General features: G+C 56.1%; 5 protein-coding genes across 5 annotated transcripts; all 5 read left to right on the forward strand.

Moving 5' to 3' along the window:
- Window positions 1-743: 743 nt before the first annotated feature.
- On the forward strand, window positions 744-1,868 carry JKF63_02088 (uncharacterized protein; the record flags this gene model as incomplete). Its single annotated transcript, XM_067898130.1, has 1 exon — window positions 744-1,868. The coding sequence occupies one exon, from the start codon at window positions 744-746 to the stop codon at window positions 1,866-1,868; it is 1,125 nt and encodes a 374-aa protein (XP_067754287.1).
- Window positions 1,869-3,228: 1,360 nt separating this feature from the next.
- JKF63_02089 (uncharacterized protein) lies at window positions 3,229-5,748 on the forward strand (the record flags this gene model as incomplete). Its single annotated transcript, XM_067898131.1, has 1 exon — window positions 3,229-5,748. One exon carries the CDS (start codon window positions 3,229-3,231, stop codon window positions 5,746-5,748), a length of 2,520 nt encoding a protein of 839 aa, XP_067754288.1.
- A 7,402-nt stretch (window positions 5,749-13,150) lies between these two features.
- On the forward strand, window positions 13,151-14,323 carry JKF63_02090 (uncharacterized protein; the record flags this gene model as incomplete). Its single annotated transcript, XM_067898132.1, has 1 exon — window positions 13,151-14,323. The coding sequence occupies one exon, from the start codon at window positions 13,151-13,153 to the stop codon at window positions 14,321-14,323; it is 1,173 nt and encodes a 390-aa protein (XP_067754289.1).
- A 1,560-nt stretch (window positions 14,324-15,883) lies between these two features.
- Window positions 15,884-17,086, forward strand: JKF63_02091 (uncharacterized protein; the record flags this gene model as incomplete). Its single annotated transcript, XM_067898133.1, has 1 exon — window positions 15,884-17,086. The coding sequence occupies one exon, from the start codon at window positions 15,884-15,886 to the stop codon at window positions 17,084-17,086; it is 1,203 nt and encodes a 400-aa protein (XP_067754290.1).
- Window positions 17,087-20,669: 3,583 nt separating this feature from the next.
- Window positions 20,670-23,954, forward strand: JKF63_02092 (uncharacterized protein; the record flags this gene model as incomplete). The annotated part of the gene is made up of 1 exon (XM_067898134.1): window positions 20,670-23,954. The coding sequence occupies one exon, from the start codon at window positions 20,670-20,672 to the stop codon at window positions 23,952-23,954; it is 3,285 nt and encodes a 1,094-aa protein (XP_067754291.1).
- Window positions 23,955-25,230: the final 1,276 nt, after the last annotated feature.

Here is a 25,230-nt window from a genome sequence, read left to right on the forward strand (position 1 = left end):
GGGGGGGGGGCGATGCACATACGGTTTCACCGGCGAGGCTTGCGTGATACGTTGTGATCTCCTGAACCCTGACCCGTACTCAGTCTCTCTACTGACGCGGCCATGTGTTTGTCATGGATATTCTCCCGCAGTTTCTTTTCTTTTTTTTTTGCCTCCGACGATCCCCTTCCTTCCTCTCGAACACCAGTCGTTCCACTGACGGGGGTGCTCTACTACACCGCATATTTTGTGGCACCACAAGTGCGCACCTCAGCCCGACACACGAACTCCTGTGGGGCGTGCACAGCCACACCTCATCACGAATGAGCGGGGTAGGTATGGGGGCCAGTGCCAGAAAAATAAAAAAACACAAGAAGTCTCTGATGCGCTGACGGCTGAAGGTCAACCAACATCGCCATTATCACCATCTCGTTCTGGTAGAGTTTTTTTTTTTCAATTGTCTTCCCGGTTGTGTGTACGTCTCGCGCTCCCCCATTGGTCTGTGTGTGGGGTTTTGACGGGGCCCCACCTTGGGTTATCCTCGACTTTCTCGCATCTGTAGAGCAATCGATCAAGAGAAGAGGGCAGACTTCTGCGGACAGGGCAGATTGAATCGTTTTGAAACAACTCACTGTTCTGTGTGCTCCCTCTTTTGCCTGGCTTTGCTTCTCCTCTTCCCTACGGAGACCGTTTTCGACTTTTACAGGTGGCTCCACTACATTGAGGGGTGTAGTCAGCGGGTTTGTTATAAGGAGAGGGGTGTCATGTCATCCTCTGCGAGTCCCTCCACTGTGCAACCAAGCCAATGCGCGCGGCCGCCAACGAGGGAGGAAATCGCGACGTTTATGCTTCGCAACACCGCTCATCTTCCGTTGGTGCACCAAACGGAGGCGGTACGTCAGGGAAGAGAGGCCTATGCTGCGGCTACAGCTGCAGGTCACCAGCACACGAACTCTCTGCGGTGGTTGCCGCCCTACCTTTATACGGGTGCCGATTACGCCTTGGTGCTGTCCGCCTGCTTCCCAAACAAGTGCATTGATCTTTCGCTCTTGAATTGGTCAGCAAATCCTTTGTTTTCTCAGCGTCAGGGGAACTTGCACGTTTTTTGCCAAAGCGCACGTTCACTAGCGCTCCCGGACGCGCCTCTGTCGGCACTGCACCCCGAGCGGCTGCAGAACTGCGCGGCTTGTATAGTGGAGCACTTAAAGGTACAACACTGGCTCTATAGTCTTTCGTTGCGGTTTATGCCTGCTTCCGATCACGACGCAGCCGCACTGCGCGTCGTGCACCGGCATCTGCAGTCGGGAGAACCCTACCTTCACCCACGACAAAGTGAGCATGACGAAGCGGGCGTGTGCGTGTCAGTGCGCGACTGCCCGCCGCTTCCTGCTGATCACGTGCTGCGTTGTGCTCCGGCCCTCACTCCCATACCTGTTGCCACCGACGCGCACCACCACTCACCGCTTTCGTCATCTGCCGCCGGTGCTTCTGCTGTGAGTCAACCGAATGGGGGTGGGGCAGAAACACCGACCACGTGCTCCAGCCCCTCCGCAGGCGATGCGGCCGACTCAGCACAGAGGCAGAAGCCGTGGCTCAACTACAGCAAACCATGGCTTCTACCGTCGCTGCGCGCCGCAGAGGCCAAGAAGGCGGCCAGCGAGGCTGCTGCAGCGAAGCGGGCCCAAGAGGAGCGAGAACGCAACTCTCGGTACACGGCGTTTGTAGCGGAATCCAGGAATGTGTATGAGCAGTACGTCTTGTCGTGTGCCGCCGTTTCAGAGAAGCGAGAGCAGCTGCGCGTCATCAAGGAGCTTGTACACCAGGAAGTTCTCGAGGGAAAAACACTGGATTTCAAGGACTACGCCGCGAGGATTCGCGACTGCAAGTGAGGGGCAATATGTTGCATGGAAGCCCAGGGACATAAAAGGACGTTGTACTGCTCCTCGCGGTACACACGCGCGAATGCGCGCTTGTGCGGGAAGGATCTGTGTAGGCTCATGCATGTGTGCGTGCGTATGTCTTCTTTGCGCAGTTCCCTCCCCACAAAAAAGAAAACTTGAATGGAAGGTTAGGGGGGGGGGAAGGGGCATCATACACAAGCAAGCTAACACATGCCTGGACGGTGGCCCCCTCCCTCGAACACACCTCTTACCCCCTGGCTGCCAGCCACAGCAATACAACTCTAGACTTTGTTTAGATGACATGATTCACTTGATCCCCCCCTCCCCCACACAACAGAATGGGGGCAACGAAACAAAACATACACGATATATATATATATATATATCGACCGTGCACCCGAGGCATAGTAGAGAGTGGACAAGGGAAGGCGATCGCACGTTGGGGAGAGGAAGAGGGGGGGCAAAAGCCGCTGATGTTTTACCACATGCTTTCAACGCTCTTGCACGTCTGTGTGATGCCAACAAAACTGTGCGCTTGCAGGGAGAGAGTGGAGTACCCCCACCCCCCTTCTCTCCCCCACTCCCTTCCTTTAGTGCGCTTTATACCCATCGAGAGAACGACGTTCCAGCGCACTCGTGGATCTCCCCGATTCTCTTAATGCACGATGGCCCCCTGACAGTCGCTGCTCCTGTTGTCATCCCCTCTTCGCTCGATAGGAAACACAAACTGACACACAGACACCCGTTCACAGAAATTCACTGCTCTCACGTACCAGGGGCGAAAGTGCTAGAGTAACGACTCCAAGGAAGGTGTTGCGGGGGCAGGGAGACACGAAGTCGTCTGTTCATGTGACTCTTCATGAGGAACGCTGCAGTCTTTGCACGTGATATTTTTACACCTCCTCATCTTTTGAACCCGCGGTCCTGCACTTGTTGTTGCTTTGCACTAGAAACTTGGTGCGCCCAAAAACACAGTTGGGGAACACCTTCATTCATACTAAGCGAACGCCCCTGATCGCCCCTCCTTCCCCCCCCCCTGTAGCTTTTTGCTGCCTTTGACGACGTCAGATGTGCCCTTTCAGGCTGTGTGGGTTCCATAGGTCAGACGCTAGCGGAGAGACGTGGTCACATCGTTCCGAGTTGAAGAGCCAGGGAGGAGAGGGTGTGCCGGGGAACAGTTCCCTGTGTTCATGCGGAAGTAAAGCTGTGCGGTCTCCATACACCACGCGTTCCAAGGCTATCTGGTCCTCTTCCTTTCTTCCAGTGGTCGCTGACGGGCGTGAGCACCCAGTTTGACGCAGACATTGTCGCGTTTTAACTTGTTTTTTTTTCCCGTGTCACTGCGCTTATGTTCCGGCTTTTTGCTTCCAGTCGACGATGGCGCGTGTACGTTCAGCGTGATTCATTTGTTGGTGCATCTGAGCGTTGCGCTTCGGCGGCCGCGCTCGCGTGTGTGTGCCGATTTCTGCACGATCCGCATTCCCACCAGCAAGAAGACGGTCCTACGGCCACCTCTTCCCGCACCACCAAGCTGCGGCGTGCCATGTGGATGCGTATGCACCCAGTGGAGCGCTGGACCTCTCTCGTAGACCTTGGCCGACGTGGAGCGTACTTGATCGAGAAGCCTCTCGATTTGTCCTCCTCAGATGCGCGCGAGATGGCGTGCAAGTCGACCCCCATCTTTTGTGACAGCCGCGGCGTCGCGTCCGTATTAGGAGGGACGGATCCACAGGTTCACTTCACGGCAGAGTCCACAGAGTCACATTGCCAGCTGTGCCGCGCGCTCCCCTACGCAGCGCGCCTCCATCTTTGTCTTTCGCTGCTTCTTTGGATCCGCTGCTTGCGGGATGTTCAGGACACATTGGCGCGAACGCGGCTTCCGTTTGCCTCTGTGCGTCGTCTACAGAAATATGCTGTGGCGGACGTCTTTCCAACTCGTTTGAGCGAGTACTGGGTCGATGCCCACACCACCGTGTCCACAAGGATGAATCCACTGCTTAACCCGACGGCAGAACAAATCCCGGCGCCTCACACGTGGGACGCCGAGACGTCTGAGACCATCGAGGACGCAGCGACAGAATCCACCGTGACGCTGGATGCGGGGCGCGTGCTGCATGGTCGCCACCAAGCTCGCCTGAGCCGGGGGGTGCAGTTGCAGCAGGTGCAGGGGATCCTGCCACGGGCGAGTGCTGACGACGAAATGCCAGCTCGACTGACAGGCCTGGGGTATGCAGGCGGTGATCGAAGTCGCCGCCGTCGCCGGTGGATGAAAAAATCCGTTTCGCTACATCCCGATGTCCTCGCTGGTGAGCTGTCTCCCACATTTTCGACGCGACTGGAATCACTAGAGTTCGCGTGTGATACATCCCGCCGTGTACCGCCTGTTTCGCTGGAACCGGAGCCGCTTGAGGACGCCCGCTACCACGGCAACTACAACCGCGGTGAGGGTTGTCCGCTGAGGGAAGGCGGCACGGCGTCACCGGTGCCCATCTTCATCCACGTTCCGCCTGAAGGGTTCCGCCGGGCTGGCGATCCTGGTGGCGCACCGCCGACTCAGGTTGAGTTTCTCGTGCGTTACTGCGTCATGGCACACGCTGCCGTGCTCTCCAGCCTATTTATCGAGGGGCGGGTTGTGGATGTCAGCAGCAACCACCCACTGGTGATTGCCTACGTGCGGTGGCTGCTCGAGGAGTTTATGGTCAAACAATTCGTATCGGTATCTCTGCTCACTGAAGACGAGGTGGCTTCGTACCGACCCTATTTTCCACCGTGGTGCTGGCGCAGTGTACTTGTGTTGATGCCCCCCAGAGACTTCAAAGGGTACTCGGTTGCGGTGTTGCGCGATTGGGCAGCGCGCATCGTACAGGCGGCCCCGTGTACTGTACTGGTGGAGGGTCATGTCACTGCTGGGTGGTACGTACGGCAGCTGCAGGACGAGGTGCGGCTTCTCCAAGACGCTTTCGACACACAGAGCGTTGGGGCTGTAGAGTGGATGACAGTGGGCCCCACGGCGGCCGTTGACGCTCCAACGAGAGAGGGCGGCGCCGACAAGACTGAGGGAGCTGTGAATAATCACAGCAGCCGCGACGGCAAAGGGGGGCCTGAGGTCTCGCATTTCCAACCACAGCGATGCCCTAAAGCAGCCTGTTTCTCGTCCATGTCCGTTTGCGAGGTCATGTTGGCGTCGGCTCGGTCGCTCGGGGACTGGCTCATGCCCGAGGACTTGAACATGACTGCGAAGAACACCTCCCGCCATACTGTGTTTTTAGAGGCTGTGCGAGAAACACTGGAGAACCGCTTCTACACCTGTGAATTGCTTTACTCCCCTGCCCAGTCGTGCCTTTCGCCCTACTGTTTTGAGCGATGGGTCTTGGAACGGCTCCCCAAGAATGTGCGAGTGGTCGGCATCAACACATCTCCACTTGATGTTCTTTACTTCTTTCCTCAGGGTGTCTTTCTGACTCAGAAGGTGGGGAACGCCTTTCGTTATCGAGCCGTCGACAGAACGGTGGTGGCGAAGGATCTAGTACCTTCCTGGGGCTCGCATCCACTGCGCTATGCATCAACGCAGTTGAAGCGGCTGAGTCGACGCTGGCGAAGGCGGGGTCACGATGTGGCAGGTGGCCTGCACGCCGAGTTTTCCCCAACGGATATCAGCGCGCTGCAACGCGCCGTGCGCGCTTTGTCTTCCTCAGCCCCCAGTTGCCATCCCGCACCCCGCCATGGGGCAAAGGGCACAACACTGAAAATGGCAGCGGAGGAAAACGCATCCAATGCCCTGGTTCGCGAGCGGATGGTGGAATACCTCGCAGAACCATCAAAAGGCACGCTCCTGGGACTGGCTGTCGCGCGGTTCCTCAGAGTTTAAAATGCGCTTCTTTGACCTGCTGCGCGTGTGTTTTCTTTTGACCCCCCCAAAAAAAAAGAAAAACAGTTCGATACACCCACACACAGACACACACACACACCGGTTTTCATCTGATCATTCGCATCGCTCATGTTTTCTATGCCCCGTTCACCCACCTCTGCCCCACAGGATACCTCTGTGCAAGCAGCACCGACAAGCCTCAGCACGAGAGCTTCATATGCCCTCTGTGAAACTGGTTTGAACCGTGGGTAACGCGGACGTCAGAAGTACGTGGGATTCACCTCAATGTTTCCTTCCCAACTTCAAAAACACACAAATCACTACTTTGTTGCTGTCAAACGTACTATCTTTTCAGAGACACTTTCTGTCGCCGTCCACGCTATGATGCACCTCGCACACACTTTGCGCCTCCTTTCTCTGCAGCACCCACGACACCCCCAATGTGTGTGTGTGTGTGTGTGTATGTGCACCAGGCAGGCCCCCCTCCCCCCCTCGTTGCTGCTTCGTTCTGTGCTGCTGCCAGCGACCGAGATGAAGCTGATATGGTCCGTGTTTCAGATCCGCATGACGCACATTTACCTTCTATTACATATCTTCTGAGTTGCTGGTGGCGGCGGCGGCGGTGCGCACGTGTGTGTGGCTGCGTGTACGTTGGCAGTTGCTGTGACGCACTGCTCCTCTTCGAGACGCCCTACCTCCCCCCTGTCCCCTTCTCCCCTTCTCCCCTCCCCCTCACCCCTCTTCGCTACTTGCAACACGGTGTTGTCGGTTGGGCATGACTCCTTGCACCTCGTAGGTATGACCCTATCTCGCAACCCCCAGATATGTGCGCGCCTGTAGGGTGCTGCTGTGTGGCGCTTCAACCACGCGGAGTGCTTGCTGTTCGTGTGTGTGTGTGTGTTCACGCGTGCGCTTTGTGAGCTTTGCTGATGATGCGTGAAGAGCGCTCCTCTCATCTTCCAAAAGAGCAGAATTAACCAACTGACGTTTTCACGGTGCTGTCGCTGCTGCTGCGCCCCTCTGCGCCACTGCTGCCTTTGCGGGTATCGGTGTCGCTGAGCGGCGGCTGCAGCTGCGGTGCCTGTGTGATGCCGAGCGGTGCTGACTGGCAAAGACAAAGCATATGTGTGTTTGTGTGTGTACGTGCACCAGGCAGGCCCCCCTCCCCCCCTCGTTGCTGCTTCGTTCTGTGCTGCTGCCAGCGACCGAGATGAAGCTGATATGGTCCGTGTTTCAGATCCGCATGACGCACATTTACCTTCTATTACATATCTTCTGAGTTGCTGGTGGCGGCGGCGGCGGTGCGCACGTGTGTGTGGCTGCGTGTACGTTGGCAGTTGCTGTGACGCACTGCTCCTCTTCGAGACGCCCTGCCCCCCCCTGTCCCCTTCTCCCCTTCTTCCCTCCCCCTCACCCCTCTTCGCTACTTGCAACACGGTGTTGTCGGTTGGGCATGACTCCTTGCACCTCGTAGGTATGACCCTATCTCGCAACCCCCAGATATGTGCGCGCCTGTAGGGTGCTGCTGTGTGGCGCTTCAACCACGCGGAGTGCTTGCTGTTCGTGTGTGTGTGTGTGTTCACGCGTGCGCTTTGTGAGCTTTGCTGATGATGCGTGAAGAGCGCTCCTCTCATCTTCCAAAAGAGCAGAATTAACCAACTGACGTTTTCACGGTGCTGTCGCTGCTGCTGCGCCCCTCTGCGCCACTGCTGCCTTTGCGGGTATCGGTGTCGCTGAGCGGCGGCTGCAGCTGCGGTGCCTGTGTGATGCCGAGCGGTGCTGACTGGCAAAGACAAAGCATATGTGTGTGTGTGTGTACGTGCACCAGGCAGGCCCCCTCCCCCTCGTTGCTGCTTCGTTCTGTGCTGCTGCCAGCGACCGAGATGAAGCTGATATGGTCCGTGTTTCAGATCCGCATGACGCACATTTACCTTCTATTACATATCTTCTGAGTTGCTGGTGGCGGCGGCGGCGGTGCGCACGTGTGTGTGGCTGCGTGTACGTTGGCAGTTGCTGTGACGCACTGCTCCTCTTCGAGACGCCCTGCCTCCCCCCTGTCCCCTTCTCCCCTTCTTCCCTCCCCCTCACCCCTCTTCGCTACTTGCAACACGGTGTTGTCGGTTGGGCATGACTCCTTGCACCTCGTAGGTATGACCCTATCTCGCAACCCCCAGATATGTGCGCGCCTGTAGGGTGCTGCTGTGTGGCGCTTCAACCACGCGGAGTGCTTGCTGTTCGTGTGTGTGTGTGTGTTCACGCGTGCGCTTTGTGAGCTTTGCTGATGATGCGTGAAGAGCGCTCCTCTCATCTTCCAAAAGAGCAGAATTAACCAACTGACGTTTTCACGGTGCTGTCGCTGCTGCTGCGCCCCTCTGCGCCACTGCTGCCTTTGCGGGTATCGGTGTCGCTGAGCGGCGGCTGCAGCTGCGGTGCCTGTGTGATGCCGAGCGGTGCTGACTGGCAAAGACAAAGCATATGTGTGTGTGTGTGTACGTGCACCAGGCAGGCCCCCTCCCCCTCGTTGCTGCTTCGTTCTGTGCTGCTGCCAGCGACCGAGATGAAGCTGATATGGTCCGTGTTTCAGATCCGCATGACGCACATTTACCTTCTATTACATATCTTCTGAGTTGCTGGTGGCGGCGGCGGCGGTGCGCACGTGTGTGTGGCTGCGTGTACGTTGGCAGTTGCTGTGACGCACTGCTCCTCTTCGAGACGCCCTGCCTCCCCCCTGTCCCCTTCTCCCCTTCTCCCCTCCCCCTCACCCCTCTTCGCTACTTGCAACACGGTGTTGTCGGTTGGGCATGACTCCTTGCACCTCGTAGGTATGACCCTATCTCGCAACCCCCAGATTTGTGCGCGCCTGTAGGGTGCTGCTGTGTGGCGCTTCAACCACGCGGAGTGCTTGCTGTTCGTGTGTGTGTGTGTGTTCACGCGTGCGCTTTGTGAGCTTTGCTGATGATGCGTGAAGAGCGCTCCTCTCATCTTCCAAAAGAGCAGAATTAACCAACTGACGTTTTCACGGTGCTGTCGCTGCTGCTGCGCCCCTCTGCGCCACTGCTGCCTTTGCGGGTATCGGTGTCGCTGAGCGGCGGCTGCAGCTGCGGTGCCTGTGTGATGCCGAGCGGTGCTGACTGGCAAAGACAAAGCATATGTGTGTGTGCGTGTATGTGCACCAGGCAGGCCCCCCTCCCCCCTCGTTGCTGCTTCGTTCTGTGCTGCTGCCAGCGACCGAGATGAAGCTGATATGGTCCGTGTTTCAGATCCGCATGACGCACATTTACCTTCTATTACATATCTTCTGAGTTGCTGGTGGCGGCGGCGGCGGTGCGCACGTGTGTGTGGCTGCGTGTACGTTGGCAGTTGCTGTGACGCACTGCTCCTCTTCGAGACGCCCTGCCTCCCCCCTGTCCCCTTCTCCCCTTCTCCCCTCCCCCTCACCCCTCTTCGCTACTTGCAACACGGTGTTGTCGGTTGGGCATGACTCCTTGCACCTCGTAGGTATGACCCTATCTCGCAACCCCCAGATATGTGCGCGCCTGTAGGGTGCTGCTGTGTGGCGCTTCAACCACGCGGAGTGCTTGCTGTTCGTGTGTGTGTGTGTGTTCACGCGTGCGCTTTGTGAGCTTTGCTGATGATGCGTGAAGAGCGCTCCTCTCATCTTCCAAAAGAGCAGAATTAACCAACTGACGTTTTCACGGTGCTGTCGCTGCTGCTGCGCCCCTCTGCGCCACTGCTGCCTTTGCGGGTATCGGTGTCGCTGAGCGGCGGCTGCAGCTGCGGTGCCTGTGTGATGCCGAGCGGTGCTGACTGGCAAAGACAAAGCATATGTGTGTGTGTGTGTACGTGCACCAGGCAGGCCCCCCTCCCCCCCTCGTTGCTGCTTCGTTCTGTGCTGCTGCCAGCGACCGAGATGAAGCTGATATGGTCCGTGTTTCAGATCCGCATGACGCACATTTACCTTCTATTACATATCTTCTGAGTTGCTGGTGGCGGCGGCGGCGGTGCGCACGTGTGTGTGGCTGCGTGTACGTTGGCAGTTGCTGTGACGCACTGCTCCTCTTCGAGACGCCCTGCCTCCCCCCTGTCCCCTTCTCCCCTTCTCCCCTCCCCCTCACCCCTCTTCGCTACTTGCAACACGGTGTTGTCGGTTGGGCATGACTCCTTGCACCTCGTAGGTATGACCCTATCTCGCAACCCCCAGATATGTGCGCGCCTGTAGGGTGCTGCTGTGTGGCGCTTCAACCACGCGGAGTGCTTGCTGTTCGTGTGTGTGTGTGTGTTCACGCGTGCGCTTTGTGAGCTTTGCTGATGATGCGTGAAGAGCGCTCCTCTCATCTTCCAAAAGAGCAGAATTAACCAACTGACGTTTTCACGGTGCTGTCGCTGCTGCTGCGCCCCTCTGCGCCACTGCTGCCTTTGCGGGTATCGGTGTCGCTGAGCGGCGGCTGCAGCTGCGGTGCCTGTGTGATGCCGAGCGGTGCTGACTGGCAAAGACAAAGCATATGTGTGTGTGCGTGTATGTGCACCAGGCAGGCCCCCTCCCCCCTCGTTGCTGCTTCGTTCTGTGCTGCTGCCAGCGACCGAGATGAAGCTGATATGGTCCGTGTTTCAGATCCGCATGACGCACATTTACCTTCTATTACATATCTTCTGAGTTGCTGGTGGCGGCGGCGGCGGTGCGCACGTGTGTGTGGCTGCGTGTACGTTGGCAGTTGCTGTGACGCACTGCTCCTCTTCGAGACGCCCTGCCTCCCCCTGTCCCCTTCTCCCCTTCTTCCCTCCCCCTCACCCCTCTTCGCTACTTGCAACACGGTGTTGTCGGTTGGGCATGACTCCTTGCACCTCGTAGGTATGACCCTATCTCGCAACCCCCAGATTTGTGCGCGCCTGTAGGGTGCTGCTGTGTGGCGCTTCAACCACGCGGAGTGCTTGCTGTTCGTGTGTGTGTGTGTGTTCACGCGTGCGCTTTGTGAGCTTTGCTGATGATGCGTGAAGAGCGCTCCTCTCATCTTCCAAAAGAGCAGAATTAACCAACTGACGTTTTCACGGTGCTGTCGCTGCTGCTGCGCCCCTCTGCGCCACTGCTGCCTTTGCGGGTATCGGTGTCGCTGAGCGGCGGCTGCAGCTGCGGTGCCTGTGTGATGCCGAGCGGTGCTGACTGGCAAAGACAAAGCATATGTGTGTGTGCGTGTATGTGCACCAGGCAGGCCCCCCCCCCCTCGTTGCTGCTTCGTTCTGTGCTGCTGCCAGCGACCGAGATGAAGCTGATATGGTCCGTGTTTCAGATCCGCATGACGCACATTTACCTTCTATTACATATCTTCTGAGTTGCTGGTGGCGGCGGCGGCGGTGCGCACGTGTGTGTGGCTGCGTGTACGTTGGCAGTTGCTGTGACGCACTGCTCCTCTTCGAGACGCCCTGCCTCCCCCTGTCCCCTTCTCCCCTTCTTCCCTCCCCCTCACCCCTCTTCGCTACTTGCAACACGGTGTTGTCGGTTGGGCATGACTCCTTGCACCTCGTAGGTATGACCCTATCTCGCAACCCCCAGATATGTGCGCGCCTGTAGGGTGCTGCTGTGTGGCGCTTCAACCACGCGGAGTGCTTGCTGTTCGTGTGTGTGTGTGTGTTCACGCGTGCGCTTTGTGAGCTTTGCTGATGATGCGTGAAGAGCGCTCCTCTCATCTTCCAAAAGAGCAGAATTAACCAACTGACGTTTTCACGGTGCTGTCGCTGCTGCTGCGCCCCTCTGCGCCACTGCTGCCTTTGCGGGTATCGGTGTCGCTGAGCGGCGGCTGCAGCTGCGGTGCCTGTGTGATGCCGAGCGGTGCTGACTGGCAAAGACAAAGCATATGTGTGTGTGTGTGTACGTGCACCAGGCAGGCCCCCTCCCCCTCGTTGCTGCTTCGTTCTGTGCTGCTGCCAGCGACCGAGATGAAGCTGATATGGTCCGTGTTTCAGATCCGCATGACGCACATTTACCTTCTATTACATATCTTCTGAGTTGCTGGTGGCGGCGGCGGCGGTGCGCACGTGTGTGTGGCTGCGTGTACGTTGGCAGTTGCTGTGACGCACTGCTCCTCTTCGAGACGCCCTGCCCCCCCTGTCCCCTTCTCCCCTTCTTCCCTCCCCCTCACCCCTCTTCGCTACTTGCAACACGGTGTTGTCGGTTGGGCATGACTCCTTGCACCTCGTAGGTATGACCCTATCTCGCAACCCCCAGATATGTGCGCGCCTGTAGGGTGCTGCTGTGTGGCGCTTCAACCACGCGGAGTGCTTGCTGTTCGTGTGTGTGTGTGTGTTCACGCGTGCGCTTTGTGAGCTTTGCTGATGATGCGTGAAGAGCGCTCCTCTCATCTTCCAAAAGAGCAGAATTAACCAACTGACGTTTTCACGGTGCTGTCGCTGCTGCTGCGCCCCTCTGCGCCACTGCTGCCTTTGCGGGTATCGGTGTCGCTGAGCGGCGGCTGCAGCTGCGGTGCCTGTGTGATGCCGAGCGGTGCTGACTGGCAAAGACAAAGCATATGTGTGTGTGCGTGTATGTGCACCAGGCAGGCCCCCCTCCCCCCTCGTTGCTGCTTCGTTCTGTGCTGCTGCCAGCGACCGAGATGAAGCTGATATGGTCCGTGTTTCAGATCCGCATGACGCACATTTACCTTCTATTACATATCTTCTGAGTTGCTGGTGGCGGCGGCGGCGGTGCGCACGTGTGCGTGGCTGCGTGTACGTTGGCAGTTGCTGTGACGCACTGCTCCTCTTCGAGACGCCCTGCCCCCCCTGTCCCCTTCTCCCCTTCTCCCCTTCTCCCCCCCTCCCCCTCTTCGCTACTTGCAACACGGTGTTGTCGGTTGGGCATGACTCCTTGCACCTCGTAGGTATGACCCTATCTCGCAACCCCCAGATATGTGCACCCTGTTAGCGTTCCCCCTTTCCGGGGATTTAAAAACGGTGTCAACTGAAAGTCGAGCAGGGTCATAGACGATGTGATGCTGCGAATAGAGAATTCTTCAAGGGAACGCGGTTGTATGCATGAAAGAAAGTATAGAGGACCTCTTCCAGGATGATCACTGGGTGCTGTGCAGTCCGAAGACGTGTCGTGATGGTCGTGACCAAGTCGCGACTGTCAAGCGGATGCTGTCCTGCAGTTGCATTACTCGGAACTTGTGCGCAGGACTCCAGTCGTCTTCATACTGACTCATTCCAGGGTAGCCTGCATATCTTTTTCCCGTCAATAGACCTAATCTTCCTGCAAGCTTTTTATCATCCCCTTTTTCGACTCCCTCCCTCCCTCCCGAATGCGCGAGACTCAGGAAACCACACATACATTATTTTCTCAGTTTTTTTAGCTGTTGGTGGCTTGCTGTAGGGCTGCGATTCACTCTCAAAAGAAGGCACAGAGCACCCCATGTCGCTTTTCGATCTTGATAGCAGCAGCTCCTCCTCAAAAGCCTCGTCGGTCTCAAGTGATGAGGGGACGCTGCCAACGTGCCCACCGCCACCACTGAGAGCGACGTACAGTACTGAGCCGGCATTCACCTGCAGTGATGGCATCACGGGCAGTGGCGCATCGCTCTCCGTTCTGGCGCAGCGTCGCCGTATGGCAGAGCTGGATGTGGCCAGGCGGCGCAACGGCACTGCGCGGTGGCCCAACGAACTTCCGGGTACGTCGGCATCTCACTTCAAGAGTGGCAGCGTTCCTGCGTCCTCTACCACACCTGACACCGGCAAGTTCGGCAGCTCCATCGCCGCAGCACTCAGCCTTCGCCGGGAAGAAAAGGAGAGAGCGCTTCTGAAGCGCCTGCAGCAGCAGCGGAGGGCTGAAGAGGAGAGCATGGGCGGGGAGGCATTAGCGCGAAAAGACATGGAGGTGGGTGTGTTCGTGACGGCCAATTACAAGGCACTTCTCAAGCGCAACCTTCACCCTGTCGAGAACAACAGCAGAGGGTCAGACTCTCAGTCCTTCACGAAGGCTGATGGTGGTAATGATGAGGACTCGGGTGATGATAAGGATGGCCCACTGGCGGCGTACTTGCGGCAGCTGGAGGCAACCACTCACCGAACTTTCGACGCCAATGAATTATCGCTTTCTGCAAGTCTGTTATCCACTGGGGACTACTACGATCGCATCATGAAGGCGCCACTTCTGGAGGAGAAGAATGCGTCAGGCGCCGATACGGCGACGACGACGACGTCGGTTGGCGATGGTGGCGAGTTTGCTGGGGTATCGGTGGTGGCGGCGGTGGATGTACCAGCAGAGAGAAGTGGTTCAGCTCCGTGTGCGGCGCCTACGGTTAGTGAGCTTCAAGACCTCATCCAGCACACCGCAGTTGGCCCGTCGCCGACGTCAGGATCATCAAGTGCATCGAAGAAGGATACAGGGGCGTCGACGGGACACGCGAAATCTTCTCATGCTGCCGAAGATGCAGACGACATGCACAGCGCCGTACTTACTCACGCACGAATGCTGTTCGATTTGCGCCAAGCAAAGTGTCGCCGAGGTGCCAATCACGTGACCCTTGTCGCCACCGCGCGTCGCTGTGATGAGCGCATATGTGCATCTTTGTTCGCCTCGGTCTAGTCATCGATTTGTTTGTGTTTCCAGGTGGAGAGGTCGCCAGCGGTCAAGTACGACAAGTGGGAGGCTCTCGCATATCCTCTCCCCTCGATATCTTTTCCGCACCGAGCCAAGCTGCTTTGTTAGCCCCGAACGCGCACACAAACAAGGGCCAGCCCAAACCATCAACGCCAAAGAAGGAGAAGCCGATATACATACACCTTCAGTCCACGGAAGGAGTACAGTGAAGATAGCCTAATTCTGGTGGCATTCACTCATAGACGGAGGTCAGGGAGTGACAGTAGGCGGGGGGAGGGGCGGGGCTCCATGGGGAGGTGTAAGCGAATGGGCATCAAGTCGAGCCGACGTTGGTGCTCGTTTGTCCCTACCCCGTAAGGCTAATCCCTCTGCTGTCGGGTGTCTTTGATAGTTGCAGTAAGTGCAATGAACAACAACAACAAGGAAGAAATTTAACACCGACCGCTCTCCTTTTTTTCTCCTTTCCCTCTTCCGCCTTTATACCCTCCCTTTGGTCTCAGCTGCGTTGCGTGTCCCCACATCTCCGATTGTCTTTGCGTTGACTAGTGCTTCTGGTTCGTGCACCTCCTGCATCGCAGCGTACGTGATTTCCCGTTGAACAAATTTACACTGTTGTCACCCAATCGCTCTCACATCATCACATTGTTGCGAATACGCCCAACCCACACCCACTGCGACGCCTCTTTGTGCTGAGGGGGGGAGGTACATATATATATATATGTATACATATATATACATATAGGGTTGTGGACTTACACCACTCTTCCTTCGTTTTTCTTTTTTTTTTACTTCCCCCCCTCCCCCCCCCCCGTTCACCAGTGAATCTCATTGAAGTCTCTCACCTCGTAACGCACCCATTACTTCTCCATTCCATCGCCTACAGTGTGGACGAGCGGGGCTGGCATGCTTTTCGCTGTGCCTTCTTCACCCCTGCTCTTTTGACCTACTCCCCCGCCACTCTCGCTTCTTTCTTCCCTCGTGTCGAACCAGCAGAAGGGGCGATTAAAGAAACGAAACTGGTGTTATTGAATAAGCTGATGACAGTGGGCACGGTGGGACGCGTCCCCCTCAGCCAGCTTGTTTAAAATCGTCTGATAGTGCAATTGTGTGTGTGTGTGTACGCGTCTGTGTCTGTGCTTGTGTCTCCACACTGAAGCCTGAGCGTGTATATAGATATATATGTACCAGTGCATCAACATCCGTCATTCCCCACTTCTACTTTTATTACCACCATTTTTACGTTTTCACCTTCACTTTTTTTTTTGTTAAACCTGCAACACCATTGTTTAGTGCGTGCTTTCTATATGCACAATCCCCTGCACACATATGCATACATACATACAAACATATCTTGGTCACGACAAAATCTACAGCCAGATCTACGCTTAGCGAATTTGTGGCAAAGGAAGTCTAGTGAAGCGTAAGGGGAGGGGGCCAGGAAGGTTGTTCATTGGTGTTTTGAGCGCGCCACGAAGGACGTTGGCTGTCTCCACGGATCATACAAAGGATTCCCACACCCGTACGCCGTACGACTTAGGGCACCCGATGCCCCGCGCTAACTGCGAGACTCCGGGGCGAAGGGCGATGACGGGGGTATTTTCGGCGCTGGAGGCTCCGGGGTCAGCCTTGACAGGATCGCGTCACCATGCCGTTTCACCCGAACTCGGCAACAATGATGAGCGTCGGAGGAGCTTTTCTGCCACGATACCGGCGGGTCTCATCAGCGTCCCTACCCATAACGGTGAGGAGCTTCATTATCCTGTTGTCCAAGGACGTGCTGGTGGAAGCCTGTCGCCGCAGTTGCACTCGGTGGACCCTTCAATTAGCTTTGCCACACGGTCGAAGTTGGTTTCACGCGCTCGCCGGCACAGTTCCATCATGTCCACGTCCACATCTTCCCATAGTTTTCGCCAAGGCGTGATCAGTCCGGGGGGCGCAGATGAAGATGAGACCCGAGCTGAGATCTCTGAGGCTTACCGAAACAGCCGCCTCACCCCGTCACGGATTCAGCAACACCGGCGAGTAAGCGGTGCAGTCACCCATAGCCCGCCAGCTGCGCTGGCCATTCGCAGCGAGCCTGTTGAAGAAATGGTGCAAGTGAGCCTGTCTCAAGTTTCCTCCCCCTTTTCTTCGCTACAGTCGACGCCGCGCCACTCCATGCGGCGCACGCCGATGTTGGGCAGTCGAACTGATTATCCGGGTGCGGCAGCGGATGTAGTTTTAGGTGGCAATCCTTATGTAAACCAAAATCAGCGCGCTATGGCTGGGGTTGCATCTATCAGGGTAGAGGAGGTGGGGGTGAGCACGCCGGAGATGGCCGAGTACTTCACTGAAAACGCAGTAAGCATGTCAAATACGTGCGAGTCTGCGCGGGCGCTGAGCCGTGGCGGCAGTGAGGGTGTGCCGATATACCATGTGCAGTCCGTGTGTCAGCGCTCGCTTGCAGAAAACATCCCCCAGCCAACAGCTTGCCATGACACGCATGCTGTGCTGACGCGTCTGATGCACTTCATGGAGGATCAGTCCGCGTCGATGCACAAGCTCCAGCAAAGGATGGATGCTCTGGAAAGCACCAGCAATAGCCTACTTGAGCGCGTGCAGAGGATCGAGTCAAGTGCACCCGTCAACTTGGGCGGCATTACCCGTATATCGGCGGAGTCCACATCCCCCTCCGTCACGCGTCAGTCAGGCTCGCCCGAGTCCTTGGCGGGCCCCTCCACTCGCGCACCATCCAAGGTGGTCAATTAGCGCCGGGACAAGCAGGCGTCTCCTTGGGGAGTGAAAGCGCGAATGGCGAGACCCCCTGAGGGGCGACAGAGGCCCTTTTTTTTTTCGTATCTGCGGACTCTATGAGCGTCACCTCCGTCGGTGGTAGCGTTGCCCCCCATGTGGATTAACCCTTGGGTCCAGGAGAGGTGCTACGATTGTGCAGGGAGAACGAGTAGTTGACGCCGAATCTCCCTCGCAGTGAGCAGAGGATCGCCAATAAGACAACAGCACCTTCGTGGGCGTCAAGCACTGGCTGGAACCGCTGCTGACGTCACTCACGTCTCTGCAGTACTCGAAGTCTGGGCAGATATACGGAGAGGGCCACCGGTTCTTCGGTGTCTGTGTGTGTGTGTGTCTATGTGTGTGTGTGTGTGTGCGTGCTTTCATCCACTGGTCCTCTTCTCGCTTCATACACTTTAACTGCCCCACCGTTTTGGCTCTCTTTTTTTTTTTGCGCTCTTGGCTTCTTGGACTCTCTCCACCCGTTTCAGCGACTATTGACGGTTAGTGGTGCTGGTGGTGATGCACGAGTAAGTGCATATTCACGTAGACATTGTCTGAGTGCATGCAGGGGTGAACTCGCTCCCTCTTCCCCCCCCCCCCCCTCCCAACTGCGAGCACATGCCTCTCATATGTTATCGATGGCACACCCGAGTCTCGACTCATGTGTTTAGTTTCTCTTTATATTACTCTATTTATTTGCTTCAGATTCTCACAGCAGTTGGGAGAGTTGCGGATTGTATGACACTACAGAAGGAGATGCGGGCGCGCCTTCTCCCATCTGGAGAAGGCTGCACTTTCCCGTCTCTGTCCTTGGGAAACGTATATGTATCTCGAAGAGAGAGAGAGTAGCTGCGGTAAGCATGTGTGTGTTTGTGTGTTTGTGTATTGAGTTTTGTATTCGCTTTTTTCGGTTTCTATCATTTCTAGTCCTTCCGTTGTTTCTAACTCATGTCCCCCCCCCCTTCCCTTCTTTTACCTCCCCTTGAAATAGAGCAAACAGAAGAGCGTGTGGGGTGGTGGTGGTGGTGAAGGGTACACACATATATATATATATACATATACACAAATATATACATGGGGAGAGAGAGAGCACACGGGAAAACGACTATCCGCACTGACCAAACGTGGCGCATTTCTCTGTTTTTTTTTCTTTCTGCGAGCGCTGGGCGCACACTGATGGCGAGGGGTAGAAGCACCCCCGCATAGGTTATCGTGGGTTTGTTACCGTACTCTCCGGAGAGGCCAAGGTGCACCCCTCCTTCTTTGGTTTAGCGCTCTTCTATGCTCGTCACCGATGGTTGCCGATGCTTTGGGTATGCGCGTATTTGGGTGCTCGTCTGTACAGCTCTGAGACCACACTTCACACACACACACACACACACACCTCTTTTTTTCTATTGTGCGTCACCCCATTCTACCTTCTCCTCGCACCTTATTCTCATCACATCACCATCACCACCACCACCACCACCACCACCACCACCACCACCCGAACGCACTCGGCTAGCGTCACGCCTCCAATCCCCCACCACCCTCTTGCTGCTTTTCACCCTTCATCTTCCTTTTCGGTAGAGAAGAAAAGAACTTGAAAACAAGAGGGAAAGGAAGACGTGAGAAGGAGTGCATGCATGCATCTGAGGAAAGGTGAGGCACAAAGAAATACAAAAAGATAAGCAGCAAGCACACACACACACACACACACACGCTTCTCTTGCCTTGACGTTGATCCATCCCCCCCGTGTGTGTGTGTATTTGGACACGAATTATCCGTTGTTCTTCACGAATACCTCTCCTCTCCTCCCCCTACCCCTCCCCACTGGCTGAGTGTCTTTTGATTTTTTTTTCATTTTCCCACACAACGTACTGCATCAAAATCGCGTGATAATCCCCCGTTTTTTCCCTTCACCCGCTCGACCCTCTCTTTTCGTTGCTTGTATGCTCCCTGAATGCGTGTGTAACGCCCTAGTTTTGCTGAGTACGTTTTTTTGTGGTACGGTATCTGTGGTGCTTCACGCTTTCGTGGCCTCCTCTTCTCTCGTCCCCTTCTATTTACTTCATTGTTTAAGCTTTCGCACACACGAAAAAAAAACACTCCCCCATTTCCCTCTCCTTCTCCCTTCTCACCCTTGCCCTCCACCTACACCCACCCACCCACCCCCACACACAAACTACAGCCACTTTCAAGTCTACACACATCAGCTTCCTTCTGAGCGGGAAAAAAGAGGGGGAACTGACGCGACATCATTTACATACGCCCTATACCCCCTGCGTGTATAGATATATAGATGTATCTACAAAAATATACACACGTGCGTACATAGATATATCAATCTATATGCATCTATATACGTATCTACATATATCTATGTAAATGTTTTAATATCTGTAAGTATATCTTGGGGACATAGTGACTTTGTGTTCTATTTGCCATCTATTGTTTTTTTTTTCTCCGTCTTTCTTTTACCCCCCCCCCTTCCCGAGTCGCCGCGTCTACTGCCCTGTTTGATGTCTTCTTGTTCTGGTGGTGATCATCGTTTTCGTTTCTCGAGCTTCACTGTTTTCTCTGCCTCACCGTACTTTTCCGTGTGTGGTGCTGTGGGCGATCTTTCTTTATTATTTACCCTGTAGAGTCGTTTCTCTCTCCCTTCTCTCCCTTCTCCCCGTTTCCCTTCCCTTTTTTTTGTGGTCGTGGTCTTTTTTGTCCGTCTCAACTCTCACGCCCTCCATTTTTTTCCCCCATCTCGTTGAGCTGTACTCTCTTTTCCCCCTCTTTTTTTTTGGTGCCTACTTACTTTTTTCTCTTCTCTGTGTGTGTGTCTGTGTGCTGGTTCACCCCCTTTTTTCATTCTTCACTTTTCGTTTTTTTTTCTTTGCTCGACCATTTTGCACGGTGTGTCGTCTTATCTGGTTGGTGGTACCCTCATATATCTCTGTTGTTGCTCGCTCGCTCCTTCGTTGGCCCCACTCTTTCCCACTTCTCTACCCATCTTTTATCTCATTTGCCGTTTGCTAGGGGGTCACGGCTGCAGTTCCTCTTGTTTTTTTTTGTTGTCTTGTGCTTTTCTGGTTGTTGCAGCTGCATATCTTCTCGACACACAAGACCCACAGTGTTGCACCGTATTTTTGTGGACCCGGTTGCTGCCGGTGTGTGCAGTCTCTGTCCACCTCTCTCTTCTCACGCCCCCTTTTTTTTTGTTCAAAAGAGAGGCGAGGAAAACTGCACTTGTGCCTCGAGCGGCACACTGTGAATTCTCTGTTTCTCTTGCTCCTTTCTTCTCACGTGTATTTGTTTCGTTTTTTTCTCCGTGTGTATAGGCGTCGTGTAGTTGCACCTCGTTGTCGGCTCCAAAAGCTCTTCCCCCCCTCCCCTCCCCTCTCCCCTGCCTGCCTCCCTCTCTCTTTCTCCCCGTTTCATTACACTAGCAGTATTCGTTACCACACATTTGCTCTGCTGTCTGTGTCGGTCTGCCTGTGTACGTACAAACGTACAGAGAGAGGGGGAGAGACGCACGCATAGTCTTCATTTTTTTTTTGTTGGTCTCTCCTCAACACAGCAGAGATGGAGGTTCAAACGGCGTCGCGAGCCGCGGATGCTGAAAGGCAGCCCAGCAAGCCGCGTGCGCAGTCGATCAGTTCGGACGAGTGGGGGCTGTGTATTGATAAAGATGCGTCATCTAATCCACATCCCGTGTTGCCGTTCCGTCGTTACGGAGGCCAGCGACATGGCGTCATCGATTCTGCGGACCCGCCTGATGACACGGTCGATTGCTGCGGGGGTTCTTTGGTCGGTGCTCCCATGGATACGGGGAAAATGGGAAAGCACGACACGGATGGCACAGAGGACTTTAGCACCATGAACAGTGGATGCGGGAGTGGTGTAGCGCTCCACTCGTTCTGTGCTAGCTCTTCCGTACGTGAGCCGTCGTTGCTCCCCGCGACCGATCCAGCTGTGGTGTGCAGTGTCTCCTCTGTGCCGCCAACTGCCGCTTCTGAATCGCCGAGCGCATTCACGGATGACTCGCGTGCCGTGTCCGCCGCTCATGCTGCTCCCACAATGTGCTCATCACCTCTGAAGACTGTGAAGAATGGGCCAGGCAAGCTTGCATTAAACACACTCAAAGCCTCAAGCGATCAGAGGTCCTTTACATCCATGGCCATGCAGGCTACAGTTCTTCGAAATACGATTGCCGGGCCTCCGCTTCGCTCAAGCTGCTCTCGAAGCGATCTATCCTCGTCTGCTGGTGGGGCTTCTCACGTTCCCTCTGGGGATGATCCGATGGGGGTGCGCCAGCTGTATAGTCTGCCTTCCTCGCGCGCGGGCAGCTCGCTGGGAATGCCAGCATTTACTGAGCGAGAGGCGGCGCGGCGGTCTGCAGAGCAGGCGCACTCGTTGGCTGCAGTCGACGCCTTCTCGATGGAGCGTTTTGCCACCTTTTATGAGGCGGCGCTCGAGGAGCTGGTGGTCGAATGCGAACGCCGCGTCGCCAACGCGCCAGGGGCTTTGAGGGACAGTCAGCGGCAGCTCATCCGCGGTGAAAAGAATGGCGACCTTACCACCAGCACACATTCCTTCAATTCTCCGCGTAGCACCGTCACGTCCTCGCCAGACGGCGTAGCTTCCAGGGGAACAGCCAGCTGCATAATTCCTGGGTACCCGCTGTGCTCCCCAGGCTCACTACACAACAGCCATGAGGTACACCGCAGCAAACACAGTGGCGATGCAGGAGTACATCAGCGCCACGCTTCCCTACCGTTTCCGCCGCCACCGCCGCCCTCGTCGTTGCATTCACGCACAGGTTTCTTCAAGTCTACTGAGCCGGCTTGCCAGGTGGAGCCGGAGAAAAGCGTAGCGGTGGAGGAGACTGTGCCGGCGTTGCTAGCTGCCCTGGGCCGTCATCATGGCAAGATGGCACCGATGGTGTTCATAGCTGGTCTAGCTTACCTTGCGCGCATCACCGTGCTGTGCGCCTCCGAGTTTTTGAGTATCACACGCGCCAACTGGTACCGCCTCACCACCACCGCCATTCTCGTTGCCGCTAAGGTGTACGATGAGCACAGCTCCTCCCGCTTGAACGCCCGTTTTGCCCGATCTTCTGGCATCCCGCTGGCCGAGATGACGAAGCTGGAGCTCGACTTTTTGTACCTCGTCGACTTCGATCTGCTCCTGAAGGAGTCCGAGGTGGAGCAGTGGCTGACGTGGATGGAGGTGCGGGCGCTGCGCCGCGACTTGATGACACCACTCAACAGTTATGTGCTAGGAACCAGCTCAAGCACGACACCTGGCCAAGTTTCCAGCTCATCGAAACCACTTTTCAAAAGTGGCTTCACAGCTGCAGAGCACTGGGGGCACACCAAGATGAGCGCGATGCTCGAGGAGAGTTGCACAGCAGGTTTATCTAGCGCGGTGCTAGAGGGCGAGGAGGAGACGGTGGGGACCTCCTTATCTTCAATGGCTGCCCCGTGCAGCTTCTCGCACGTACGTATGGCGAGCAGCTCGCTGCTGACAGGCCCATGTGCTGTTAGCAGCGTTGCGAACTTGCGATGTTTCACGGGTGCAGCAGTGCCAAGTGATGCGCCGTCCTTCACTTCCCCCTTCATTGAATTCTCCGGTTTCCATGCTCACAGCTGTTGTAGCTCAATGGCCCTCCCGGCCAGTGTGTTGGACGGCACTTGCAGCGCCGTGAGCGCGGCGAGTCTGCCAGGCTACGTGCACTCTTCCGCGAATGGCCCTCGGGTCTTCCTTCCACCGTTGCCGATTCATGGCGCGTTGCCGCTTCCCCAGCCGGCAGCCAGGACACGTTTGTTCAGCGTTGTGCACGGTCCCGACGAGCCGCCAAGCCCGATTTCGCTGCGTCAACTCTGCTGCCTTGGGGCTAGTCCTAAGAGTCCGCCGCCGCCCCCATCGGCCGAGCGTCAATCGCCAATGCGTTTCTTCAAGTCACAAGGGACGCACACTCAAGGGTGGCACCGCCACGTCAGTGGGGTGGCTGGCACCACTGGACCCAGTCTGAACGGTGCGGAGAAGGGCGGTTACAAGGTGGCGGAGCAGTCATCGCATGAGCAGGTAGCGAGGGTGGAGAACTCAAGTGCATCAGTCCTGACTTCAGCACCACTGGGTCCAGACACGAAACGCAGCGCGGCCGCGTCTGCTAGTTCAGGGTCAAAAATACGCTGGGGTCCACTGGGGATGGTGCAACATGTGCGTGAGGTTCTTGGCGTTACAGCGTCTCTTGTGCGCGGCCAGCTGACCGTGCTGGCGCCGTCAGCCCATGCCGATGAGGCGAGTCGGCTGCCACCACCGCAACAGCAGCACCCCTCACCGTCTCAAGGGTTACAAGCATTTTCCAGCAGCGCTCCCATAGGTGGTGAATCTGTTTGTCGACACCTCCCGTCGTCTGCCGCATCACATTTTGGCCGCCACAACGCCAGCGTGCCGCCCGCCGCGGCACTCTTTTCTCGTCGCCCTCCCGGCTCTCCTCTCCGGCTTAGTCCTGGCGCATTTCCCCATCACTACAGCGGCCCCGTGCTGCCTGGCGTTGTCTCCAGGCGGAGCCCAGCGCCTCTCAACAGCCCGCATTATGTCAAGCCTCGCTTTTCAGCCACGTCGCAGCCGTACACATGTAGCGGCGCTAATGCCGCAACCGCGGACGGCGGCGACTACAGCGCAGACGAGGAGGACGAGGAGTGCGAGTACGGGTACTACGACGAAGAGGGTTACTTCCACTATTACGAGGAAGAAGACGAAGAAGGGGAGTGGTACGAGGACGATGAAGAGGACGAGGGGGAGAATGCGTACTTCCGGCGATGCCCTCCACCACTGACGCACTCGCCGCCGTCCTTGTAGAGCGAGTATGAACTCTCAAATGGATAGGCTTTCTGTAAGGGGGGAGTGTGTCCCCCCCCCCTCCCCCCTCCCCCCCACGTACAATCCCTTTGCCTTTGTTGCTTCTCATTATGCTATTGGGGCGCTGATTTTCTCATTTCTTCTCGACTTGTCCTGGGCCCTTGCGCTCTTCAGCGCAATTCTTTAGCGACTAGCGGATGCGTGGTGCGCGCGTGTGTGTGTGTGTGTGTGACGAATATCCGTTTTTACCCCCTCTCTGTTTTCACTGCACCTACTTCCTTTGTGTATTCTCTGCTACTATTACTACTAATACTACCTCCCCACCCCCTCTTTTGGCCCATCTCATTCCCACCGCTTCCACTGCTCGCGCAGCTTCTTCGTTGTTTTTGGGTGCTGCCGGCGGCGGGGTCTCATGAAAATGCACGTACTTCTTGTGTACGGGAGAGGGTGCATCTCAGATGCGGCATCACCGTACACAGGTGTCTCGTCTGGGTACGCCCTGTGAGTTCGTTTTTTTAGCATTTGTGTTTCCCAATGCAAACGAGGGAAGGGGAGGGGGGGTGAGATGGCGGAGCGGGGGACAGAGTATGAGCGGACGCGCACACGCAAGCCATCACACAAGCGCAGGGCTGCCAAGTAGCAGCGTCTCTTTCTCTTTCTTCCAGCTGGACATCTATTCCTCCATCAAAAGTGCTAATAGCTAGTTTGCGTTAACCGCCAGCAATGCAAACATCCTCCAATGTCTCTCTCGTTGTTTCTCTCACCAACTGCTTAAAGAAGGGGAAACATAAGCAACATCGGGAGACTGATTTAACGCTCGAATCAAAGTGGTTGGACAGCGACGGGGATGCTGAAGCTCCATCCACTGACCCACCCAGAAGTATCGCTTCCAATCCACTCCACTCTCCTTCCAAAAGACATCATCATCATTTCTGTGCAAGCGAAAATACACCGCTGGTGAAAGAATGCATGCATAGACTTATATTTTTCTTTTCCCTATTCCTGGCAAGAATCCTCCGGTGCAAGTAGGGGCGGGGTGCAACAAGAACAGATTAAAAAGAGTTGGTGCAAACCCCGCAACATATTCTGCCATTCATTTCTTTAGCGGCCGTAGTGCGTTTCTGCCAGAGTTGGCTGCACCCTGTCTCTAAAGCCACACAAGTGGCATCAAACGCGCGTATGAGATGTACACATCTCCCTTTCCCATCTTACACCTCTCATCTCCGTGCCTCCCTCGAATGCCTCTCCGCCCTCTCCCTTTAAAAAAAACCCTATT

Source organism: Porcisia hertigi, chromosome 33, assembly GCF_017918235.1.
Source record: "Porcisia hertigi strain C119 chromosome 33, whole genome shotgun sequence".
Lineage (NCBI taxonomy): Eukaryota > Euglenozoa > Kinetoplastea > Trypanosomatida > Trypanosomatidae > Porcisia > Porcisia hertigi.